Source organism: Arachis duranensis, chromosome 5 (assembly GCF_000817695.3).
Source record: "Arachis duranensis cultivar V14167 chromosome 5, aradu.V14167.gnm2.J7QH, whole genome shotgun sequence".
NCBI lineage: Eukaryota > Viridiplantae > Streptophyta > Magnoliopsida > Fabales > Fabaceae > Arachis > Arachis duranensis.
In genome coordinates, this window is record NC_029776.3 from 8,446,484 (window position 1) to 8,457,924 (window position 11,441).

The following is an 11,441-nucleotide window of genomic DNA, read 5'->3' on the forward strand; positions in this document are numbered from 1 at the left end:
TTTTATTAAAATTAGGCCGGACAAATCAGTTTAACCAAAAAATTAATAAATTAAATTTTGAACCGATATAAATTAATATTTTTTTTATAAAAAATGAGAGGGTATTGTAATCCTTTTTTATAAAAAAATATATTAATTTAGATCGATTCAAAATTTGATTGATCATTTTTTGGTCAAATTAATTTATCTATCTATCTAATTTTAAAAATAAATAACACAATTTAATTGATCATATGTGTTAAATTTTAATTATTAAAAAATATTTTTAAAAAAAAGACGTTTTAAACGTCTTTATTGATATGTCAAAAGTTAAATATTTGTCAATTGTCAATATTTGTCATACATATTAAGATGCATGCTAATAATAGGTGGTTGCAACGTGGTGAAGGCAAGAGAAAAGCTCTGGTGGTTTAGATAACTAAAGATCCTTCTTGATCGCTTGGTCTTGTTCGCACACTATACTTTGGCCACGCTTCCATGCATACTTTTCCCTTGTAATAACTCTTGTTTGCTCTCGCACCATTGGGCTTACTAGATTTTTGGCACCTCATCAAACATAATCTTCGAGTCCATGTTAGAATATTTCTTGGAAAAACTTTCAAGTGTACATCACACTTATTTACAGTGTTTTTAACCGTTTAATTTTAGGACAATTTCTATATTAAATAATATAGGATCCAAATTTACTAGAATGCATAAAATAAAAAATAGATACTAAAATATATTTTTTTTATAATTTATGTAAATCGCGATAAGAGTTCGATTTACGAATACACGTAATTCGCTATAAGGTGTCGCGGATTACGTGCTAGGGTAAATAAGCATAAACTGCGACAGGGATATCGCGGTTTACGTATGGATGAATAATGTGCATAAACTGCGACAAGGGTGTCGCGGTTTATGCGTTAGTGTTGGTTTTTTTATATGTTTGGTTTCTTCTATCACATGCTCCAGCCGACTAGGTGTATTTATAGTGTCCGGAGGATGCAGAACATGCCTCTGTATGACAGGATCGTACTGTATCTGGAGAGGGCCGGTTTGTACCACCTGGCGAGGCTCAACACCAGGTGGTTCTGGTTGAACGAGCCTTTAGTCAGCGCTTTCATTGAGAGGTGGCGTCCTGAGACGCATACCTTTCATATGCCCTTTGGAGAGTGCACTATCACGCTGCAGGATGTAGCATACCAGTTGGGGCTGCTCGTGGATGGTTTACTTATATCCGGATGCCTTACAGATTTTGAGAAGTTTATGGAAGAAGACAAATCGGCATGGAAGTGGTTTCAGGAACTGTTTGGCGAGCTTCCACCAGAGAATAAGGTCAAGCAGTATATAGTCCACTTCACCTGGTTTCATGAGAGGTTCAGGGTGCTGTCAGATGATGCTATGGAGGAGACCGTACGCATATATGCACGGGCTTATATTATGATGCTGCTTTCCACTCAGTTGTTCAGTGACAAAAGTGGAAACCGGGTTCATATACGGTGGTTGCCCTTTGTGGCGAGGCTTGATGATATGGGCAGCTATAGCTGGGGGTCGGCAGCGTTGGCCTGGCTATATCGTTATATGTGTCGGGTGGCCAACAGAAATGTGACGAACTTGGCAGGCCTCCTGCAGCTGCTGCAGTCATGGATTTTCTGGCAGTTTCCTAGCCTCAAGCCGCGGGGATTCGACACATATTCCTTCCCATTGGCTTCCAGGTATACATATCTTTACAGTTAGACTTGAACTGTAACTTTTTTTATTATGGTTCTACCTGTTAACATTGTAAAACATTGTATTCGTTCAGGTGGGCCACCTACTTGCCGACATCTGACCGCAAGGAGGAGAGAGTCGTCCAGTATCGCCTAGCGTTGGACCGATTAGGCAATTGAGATGTAAGTTTATTCATTTTGTTTTAATTTTTATCTAGTACTTAACTATATATTTGCTAGTTAATGGACTAGTAAATGTATTCTGTCAACATCTGTAGATTATTTGGGAACCTTATGCTTCGCTCGACGTGATGGCTGTTGTTCATCCAGAGATTTTCACAGAGGAGCACAGTCGGCTGTGGCCTGCATGTACTTGCTTGATATACTTCGCCATTATTGAGTGGCACCAGGTGGATAGGGTGCTGCCACAGTTGGGTGGCGTTCAGCACGAGCCTGAGTCGACCTCGAATATAGACTGGCTCCATGCCAAGGATGGGAGGGGTGGAGATAGATGGTTCCCGAGATACTATCAGGTATGGCACCTAATTGGCAGAACAGGGTTGATGCTGTCCTGAGTATCCCCCAGGTGCCTGATCCCGGGCCGTTCGTAGACTTTCTCCGATGGTGGTACAGAGTGGCCCATAGGTTTCTGTTTCCGGATTCCTTGATTGCCGATCCTAGAGCCGAGGAGATCAGTTAGGATGTTGTTCAAAGAGGGACATTATAGGTGCCTTCTAGGGTACCGATGCCAGACGCGCCAGATAACAGGCGCGTCGAGCGGCGACGACGCGTTGGTACCCGGGCTACAAACCGGGAGTGGCGATGGCTGGACGACATGATTCAGGATGACAGATCTGTGGCGACGGAGTCGGACATGCCAATCACCGTGTCTGGCGTGGCCGTCCTCAGCGTTCGAGTGGTTCATCAGGTGTCGCATCTAGTGGTACTGGTGATATACCCGCTAAGCATGCAGGACCGGAGACTCAGGAGGTTCCTCTTACACATGTTTCGAGCTCCCAGATATACCATGAGATCCATGGCCAGATGTATGATGACCTGGCAGGACCGACTTTCACGATGGATATAGACCACGAGGTTGAGAGTTCACAGTTCTATTCTGACTTTGCATATCTCATCCGTGATGACGACCCTCTGCATTTTCAGCAGCAGACCCTACTGGATCAGGTGCCTGAGACCCAACCCCAGATGGACGTTGCGCAGGGGTACCGCCCAGATATGGAGGATATGCAGCGTTACCAGCCGCAGATGTCTGACCCTCATGAATTCCATCCCCAACTACATGTAGACCTGAATAAACCTGCTGGCAGCTCGTATGACAGTTGGTTGGGCATGGGAGGGACGTCTGCATCTGCATATGGCGTGGGCATGCCGGTCGATCCTCCAACACAACAGCGCCAGAGGCCAGCCAGAGTGAGACGGGCCGCTCGATTTGGTACAGGGTGGCATCTCCTGGGCGCATTTGGACATGACTCTGACGAGGAGGATGAGGATAGGCAGGAGCCGTAGCTTACTATTTTATGTTTTCATTGATGAACCTATGTATGTCGGATTTGTCATGTACTTTTGTATTATATGTGTTTGTACTTAGTTTATTTTCGTTGAATTATGTGTGTGTAATGTATGTTTTTGTTAACCATAGACACACTTTATTTTGTGTTTATGCAAATTGCTCACTAACGCATAAACCGCGACACCCCTCTCGCGGTTTCTGTACATTATTCATCCACATGTAAATTGCGACACCTTTGTCGCGATTTATGCTTATTTGCCCTAGCACGTAATCCACGACACCCCTATAACAAATTACGTGTATTTGTAAACTGCGAGACTCCTGTCGCGGTTTACATATATTATAAAAAAATACATTTTGATATTCATTTTTCATTTTGTGTATTCTAATAAAATTATATATACTGTATACTTAAAAGTTTTTTTATAATTTTTCCTATGCTGAGAATTTCCCCAACCAGCTCAATTAATTGATAACTATTAAGGGTGTGTTTGGATTTGCGTTGGAGAAGAGAGAAGCGCGTTTGAGCTTCTTGAACGTTTCATTTTTGTGTTTGGCAACACTTTTATCCTCTAAACGCAAAAGTGATTTCCATTTTCAACCCACGTTTACCAAAAGCTATAAATTCTAGCTTTTCCGTTTAGCTTTTCACGTTCGATTGAAAATTATGTTCTATGTACTAATTATGTCCTTCATTATTCATATGTTTTTTTTTATAATATTTTTTCTAATACTCTCTTATGCATATTATTGTTTTTTATAAAACTTCTATTTTTTTGTTTATATGAATTTTTTTTACTGTTATTGTTATTTCTTTTTTATATAGAATATTTTTTTACTATGATTCTATTAATTCTATTAGAATACTAAAGAATATTGAAAGTACTAAAAAAATATTAAAATTTATTTAAATATTTAAAATAAAATTATAAGATAACATAAAATAATTATTTAAATCATGTTATTTTTTGTAATTTTTCATCTAAAAGTGATTTTGAATAATGTAATCCAAACAATATTTAGTTTACTATAATCCATTTTGAATAAAACTAGCCAAACATAAATCACATTAATACTAATTCACTTTTGATTAAAATTAATTCTACAAAATCAATTTTATACGAACTTCAATTTGTATAATCCAAACAAACACTAAGTTGTCGACTTCCAAGTAAAAAAATTCTTTTTATCGGAGATTCAGAACTCATAACCACATCAATCATGCACCCATCATAGATGTCATAGTGAACAAGTGAATCATGGATTGGGATTACGGATCCCCTGTTCCACACTTTCACTACCGGATTCTTATTTACTTTTTACCAATAAAAACTGAATATTTATTTAAAAAAAAGCTTATAAAATTATTAAATTATTAATATATAAAAATGTAAATAAACGCATGTCTAATTCTTTATAAGATATGAATAGAAACATAATAGTGTAACAGGTGTTCTCTTTCCTTCCTACACCATGCACCATAGTTAAGGAGGTCCACGATAAGTCAGGTGCATTCAACATGTGACCACTCCTTTTTATTAACTTTACAAAGTTTTCACAAAACACATAAGAAAAAATAAATAATTAAATGAGTAATTGTAAAACTTTTATGTAATTGCTGGTCACTGTGAACGAGTTATTATAATATTTAGGTATCCAGCAGTCCAGCGGATTTTTTATTTTAATAAATAAATTAGGACTTCGACAAATCTAGTTCTTTCTTTCAAATATTATGTTCCAAAAGCCAAACATTATTCATGGATATATATATTTAAAAAAATAAAAATAATAAAAAATATTAATAATATCAATAATTCAAACTTTTAACATACAATTAGTATATAAAAAAGTTGGTAAAAGAGATTAAAATAGATCTATTTAATCAATTAGTACTCAAAAAGAGTATATAAAAAATTTTAGATTAAATTATAATTCAATTGGATTGATTTAAATTTAAAAAATAAAAAATTGTACGTATTCAACAAAAGTTCCATGATAAGAATAAATAAAAATTGAAAGATGAAAAGTGTGAAGTTGATGCACAACATAAAAAGATGAGATAACTGTTTGCCATCTTTTCATTTTAATATATTCTACCAATTTTTTTATGTACTAATTACATGCTAAAAGTTTATATTATTGATATTATTAATATTTTTATTATTTTTAATTTTTTATTATTGTTAATTTTTTTTAAATACATCTAAATGAGATATACACATATCGTGTCCACCTGTCTTATCTCGTTTATACTCATACAAAATTATCTCATTTACAGTATAAACAAGATAAAAAAAATATTTATTTCGATAATTATTACAATTATTTAATTTATAAAAATAAAAAACCCGAAGTCCAGCACTAACATCTGGAACCTTTTCTCAAAACTCTCAAATCCATTCATTTATTTTATATATAATAAGGCAATATACTAATTAAGGAGACAATAATTTAATATAAAATTAATTAAAAAATATAAAATAAACTAATTTAAAGTGATTTAAATTTTTTATTTTTCAAATATTATGGATATAATAAAAGCTGTTATCCACCCTATTATTAAATGTGATTGCCAAACTCAAATCAAGTTGGAATTGTAGTTTTCATGCATGGGTACTAAAGTTATTATTATAACAAAATAATTCAACTAAAATTTATAAATAAAAAACAGATGAAACAAAAAATATCAGATTTTTTTAAATAAATAAAATAAATATTTTATTTATTAAAATAAATGTAAACGAAATATACATTTTGTAGCAAAATATGTCGCATCTCTTATCTCGTTTACAGTGTAAACGAAATAAGATTGCACGTATCTCGTTTACAATGTAAATGAAAATGGTAGACGTGTATATTTCGTTTACAATATAAATGAGATACGTGCAATCTTATTTCATTTACATTGTAAACGAGATACGTGAAGAATTATGACGTTTACAGTATAAACGAGATACATTACGACAAATTTTCACCCGTTATAAAAGGATGTGTAACCCTTTATATTTTTCACAAATATTTCTCTTCTTCTTCTCTACTTTTTTTCTTCCAAAATCTCTAGTAGTAGTGAATATTTGGTTGTAAGTGTGTATCCTAATTGTCATATAAGAAATAGTGATATTGGGATGATATTTGAGTGTGAGAATCCTATATGAGAAATAGTGGATATCACTACAAGAAAAACACCCATTCAGGTACACTTGAAAAGTGTAGCCAAAAGTGAAAAAAAAATATGCCTTAGGCTACGGCTACGCTTTTTGGGGTGATTCCTATTCGGCCGTTGCCTATTCTCAAAGGCTACGCTTTTTTGCACCAAGGACTACGCTTTTGATAATTTTTTTTCTAAAACCTAATATTTAGTAATATGATTATATATATAATCCTATTTTTTAATTAAATTAGTCAAAAATTATAAAATAAAAATAAATACATAATAATACCATTCAATATTCTTTAAATAATAAAAATTATCCTTTAACAAAATATATTTATAATGAACTAAAAATATTGGGATGACCATAAATGAGTATTCATACATCTCACACTAAATTAAACATACCCATATCAAAATATACATTAGACCACTTAGAATTTACTACTAATAAACTATAAAAAATTAAAATATTGTATCCTACATAAGTATCTTCTAATAAAAGTTATTAATCTTCTGATAGAAGAGAAAAAAACAAATTAATATCAAATAGAGCATCTAACATCTGCGACTGAATTGAATATATATTGAAGCAAATTCTTGGCTTCTCCTGCGTCCTCTATTCGTAAAGGCCCGCTCTCGTTTTTTTGCCTCGGAAAGCTGAGAAGTCATTGCCATACAATACTGTTCTTGTCATACAATATTGTTCACGAAATAGTCTGATTCCAGCAGTCAAAACACAAACATTTGTGAATTAGAGATTCTTACTAATTAAAGTAATTTACCCATCAATATATAAGATTAAATTACAATGTGTCAAACTTTCAAAATTGACTCTTTGTGCTACTAAAGTACTTGTTTTCTATTTTCTTTCTTTTCCTTTTGAATTCAGGCATTATCATATTGAAATTGGTACAGTAGGTCAGTAGCACATGTTTGAAAGTGCCATTTAAAACTTGAAGTAGATTCACAAAAACCAGGACTGAGAATTATTAGATAAACATTACCAATCAAGAACACATAACACAACATAAGGAATATGAAACCAAATTGCTTTGAAACAGGATATTAGTCATGGTCTCTATGCTGTAAAATCATAATAGTTTATAGCACCAGGGGGAGAGAGAGCGAGAGAGACTACCTGGCACCAGGGAAAAGAGGACGAAGAGAGAACAGTTCAGCCATTATAGCACCCATTGCCCACATGTCTAAATGAGAGACAGAAAATTTAGTAAATAAAATGGTACTTATCATCACTCCAAACAGTATTAATTTGATCATTATCGCTGTTTAAAGCATATACTTACCAACTTTGGAGCTATACAGATAAGATTGAAGTAGCACTTCAGGAGCACGATACCTAACAGAAGCCAGCGTACAACTTATAAACTGCACAACACACAACTGAACAATTTACATACAAAAGTTGAAAGCACTTACCACCGTGTAGAGACATACTCAGTGTAGGGTGGTTGTGAACTGATCTCACGTGCTAGGCCAAAATCAGCAATTTTTATGATATCCTTGGTAACCAGCAAGTTCTCTGCAAAAAAATGAGTATACATTGTGTCAAAACAAAACTTGCAATGAAGTGATAAAATTAATCAGAATAGACCATAGTATAAATCTTTATTTGCTGCACAATAACAACTTCATTAAAATGTCAACCTAAATGATTCATAATTGATAGAAAAAGTTAGGTAATTCTTGAGAAGTTTGAAAAAAAAAGCTAACATACTCAAAAAGCATGTTTTCTATTTTATCATATAGCACATTTAACAAAGGATTCGGATGCAATGATAAACATACTAGGCTTCAGATCACGGTGGAAGTATCCCCGCTGGTGCATATAAGCAAGACCCTGGAAAACTTGAAAACACCAATTCATAACTTCATCCTCAGAAAAGATCTTCTCCCTGTCTTTCATAAGTTGGTACAGGTTGCATTCCTAAATCACCCAAAAAATTGAAACATCAATTACTGGACTTTGCACAAGATGATGCAGACCACATCTAATGAAGAACTGGCCACCCACCATGTACTCAAAAATAAAGTACAGAATGTCACTTTCTCGAATAACTTCCTTTAGCTTCACAATATTTGGGTGGTTCATTTTTCTTAGTGACTGTAAACCAATAGAAATTGAAGTAAGTTATAAACAGAAAATAAAAAGCCATATGGCAAATAAGGTTTCAGAAGGATCGTCAAAATGAGACACCTTGACTTCTCTCAGGTTTATTTAAAGATACCCAATATACCCAGAAATATATAGATAATAATAAGAGACAATCAAGAAGACACGAAAGGAGAGAATGAAGGGCACAGACCTCATTTTGGATCCTGTTGCATAAAGATTCAACCAATTGATTTCTGTCAAATCCCATATTAACCACTTCCTGAAGAAGCTCTTCGTCAATCTGCAAAACCATGATATTTGTGAATTTTGTATATATGAACTGATTATAATATATCCAGAAATTCAAATGAAAATGCAACAACAAAAGCCAAAGTTTAGGTTCAAAATCAGCAACAATATCAACTCAGCCAGAGCATTCCAAATTTCAAATATTCACAAACAAACCAACAAATCATGAAACAAAAACTATAGATATTCAATTGGAGCACCTAAATCTGGAGGAAACAATCCTCAAGGAAACAATCCTCAGCAATTTGATCAAGACACATAGTCTAATCACAATTAAGACACAAAAGCACATAGTCTAATCTAAATAGAAACCGAAACCTGAAGAAGATATTTGGAGAGAATTGCATCCGCACCCTTGGCATCGAAAACGGCATCGATGAAACGCCTGTAGAGACATTGAAATTGAAATTGAAATTGAAATGAGAATGAAATGAAAGTTGGAGAGAGAGAGAGAGGTTGGGAGTATGAACAGGAAGTAATCGTAGAAGCCGAAAGTGAGGACAGGAGCACGACAAGCCCTATCAGCGGCTGATAAACCACTATTTTATGGTTTATCTTATGCTCAATTAAGTGGTTTTTATCAACTCTTTACTCACTTATTCATACAATTCGCATGTTTTACATTTTCCTTTCTGATTTTGTGCTATGATTGAAAACATGCTTCTTTGATCTTATATTTGCTTATTATTAATCCTCTCTTATTACCATTAGATGTCTTGATATGTGTGTTAAGTGTTTTCAGATATTATAGGGCAGGAATGGCTTGGAGGATGGAAAGAAAGCATGCAAAAGTGGAAGAAATACAAGAAGTTGGAGAAATTGCAAAGCTGTCAGCCTGACCCTCTCTCACTAAAACGATCATAACTTGAGCTACAGAGGTCCAAATGATGCAGTTTCACTTGCGTTGGAAAGCTAACGTCCGGAGCTTCGATTTGATATATAATTTGCCATAGTGGCCGTACAGATAGGCGACGCGAACGCGTCATTCACGCGGACGCATCGCATCTGCGAAAATCAGCATGGCAGATTTCGCAAATAGCGAATTCTGGGCTATTTCCGGCCCAATTTCAAGCCCAAAAAACACAGATTAAAGGGTGAAAAGTAAAGGAATGAAGGGGACTTCAGATTATGCTCTCATAATTCACAATTTTAGTTTTAGATGTAGTTTTTAGAGAGATAGGCTCTCTCCTCTCTCTTAGGATTTAGAAATTAGGATTTTTAGAAATTAGAATTTAATTCAACTCTTCATCAGGTTCAATATTTCTTTTACTTTATATTCCTCTTCTACTTTGATATATTTTAATGCTTTTATTTATGTTTGATTTATGTTGCCCAATTGGCTTATGAATATTTTCCATGTTAGATTTTACTGCTTTGAATGAATTGGAGGTATTCCAGATATTTATGATTTTAATTTAGCTTTCTACATTCTTAGCTGTGGTTGATTAATTGTGACTCTAGAGTTATCAGCTCCATTGTTTATTGAAAATTGGATTTCTTCATTTCATTAATTCAAGTTCCAATAACTCTATCCTTTCCCAAGGAAAGACTAGGACCTGAGGAATCAAAATTAATTCATCCACTTAACTTACCTTCATAGTTAGAGGTTAACAAAGTGGGAGAAAAATCCAATTCTCATCACAATTGATAAGGATAACTAGGATATGACTTCTAGTTCTTATACCTTGCCAAGAGTTTATTTTACAGTTATTTATTTATTTTTATTGCTTTGAAAATATACCTGTGCCCATTGCCCAAACTCCCGAACCCTAATTTACAAACTCATAACCAATAATAAGAACATACCTCCCTGCAATTCCTTGAGAAGACGACCCGAGGTTTAAATACTAGGTTATCAATTTTAAAAAGGAGTTTGTTACTTGTGACAACCAAAACATTTGCACGAAGAGATTTTTGTTGGTTTAGAAACTATATCTACAACACGACTTTATAAAATTCTTTACTAGCAAAAATCCTAACGTCAGTGGCGGCGGCTTCAATTGACCCCAGGAGCGACGACAGTGCACGGCGGAACAGCCTCCTTCTCTCTCGCGTCGCGTCTTCGTCCTCTCTCTCCATCTCGTCTGTGAATCATCTTTCTCTCTCTCTCCTCCGAACTCCCTCCTCCACGACGGCAATGGCGGCGGCTGCAGCGGCGTTGCGGCGGTGACCCCCTCCCACTCTCTATTCTCTCAGTCGCGCTCTCATCTCTGTCTTCCTCCTCTTCTCCCTCTGGTTCACTCATTCTCTCGGATCTGGGTGTGTGTGTGTGTGAAAGGGTGCGTGAGTTAGGGTTAGGCATTTGAACAATTAATTGGAAGGTGGGTTAGGGTTAATCGATCGAATTGAAAGGGGAAGGACGATTAGAAGTGCAGAGATAACAATGGTGAGGGCGGCGCAGCGACAAGGAGGAGGGCAAAGAGGAGCGACGGTGAGTGGTCACTGGTGAGTGTGCAGCGAGAGGGTTTCTTCTTTGATGGTGAGAGGGTTTCTGAAGGCTACTAAGTGTGTGAGTTTGCTTTTGGGAAACTGAGGAAAAAAATTTATCAAGTGTAAGCTTTTGGCTTTAGATACATTAGGCATCACTTTTGAAGTGCACCCAAAACTTAATAAATATGCTACTCTTTAAAAGTGTTCTCTTTA

At 35.1% G+C, this 11,441-nt stretch overlaps 2 protein-coding genes across 2 annotated transcripts; one reads left to right on the plus strand and one right to left on the minus strand.

Annotated features, from left to right (window-relative positions):
* The first annotated feature begins 993 nt into the window (after positions 1-993).
* Positions 994-1,871, plus strand: LOC107487741 (protein MAIN-LIKE 1-like). The gene is made up of 2 exons (XM_016108439.1): positions 994-1,697; positions 1,787-1,871. Exons 1-2 carry the CDS (start codon positions 994-996, stop codon positions 1,869-1,871), a joined length of 789 nt encoding a protein of 262 aa, XP_015963925.1.
* A 5,569-nt stretch (positions 1,872-7,440) lies between these two features.
* LOC107487740 (cyclin-dependent kinase F-4-like) lies at positions 7,441-11,043 on the minus strand. The gene is made up of 7 exons (XM_052261608.1): positions 10,804-11,043; positions 8,701-8,790; positions 8,409-8,498; positions 8,183-8,321; positions 7,814-7,916; positions 7,681-7,733; positions 7,441-7,581 (listed from the first exon to the last, which is right to left on the minus strand). The coding sequence occupies exons 1-7, from the start codon at positions 11,041-11,043 to the stop codon at positions 7,511-7,513; spliced, it is 786 nt and encodes a 261-aa protein (XP_052117568.1). The 3' UTR covers positions 7,441-7,510.
* Between the last annotated feature and the right edge of the window lie 398 nt (positions 11,044-11,441).

Coding starts and splice junctions, on each gene's coding strand:
- LOC107487741 (XM_016108439.1), top strand. CDS start 994: ATGCCTCTGTATGACAGGATCGTACTGTATCTGGAGAGGGCCGGTTTG. Junction 1,698..1,786: donor TCCTTCCCATTGGCTTCCAG/GTATACATATCT, acceptor GTATTCGTTCAG/GTGGGCCACCTACTTGCCGA.
- LOC107487740 (XM_052261608.1), bottom strand. CDS start 11,043: ATGAGTGAACCAGAGGGAGAAGAGGAGGAAGACAGAGATGAGAGCGCG. Junction 7,917..8,182: donor CCACCGTGATCTGAAGCCTA/GTATGTTTATCA, acceptor ATTTTTTTGCAG/AGAACTTGCTGGTTACCAAG. Junction 7,734..7,813: donor GAGTATGTCTCTACACGGTG/GTAAGTGCTTTC, acceptor GGCTTCTGTTAG/GTATCGTGCTCCTGAAGTGC.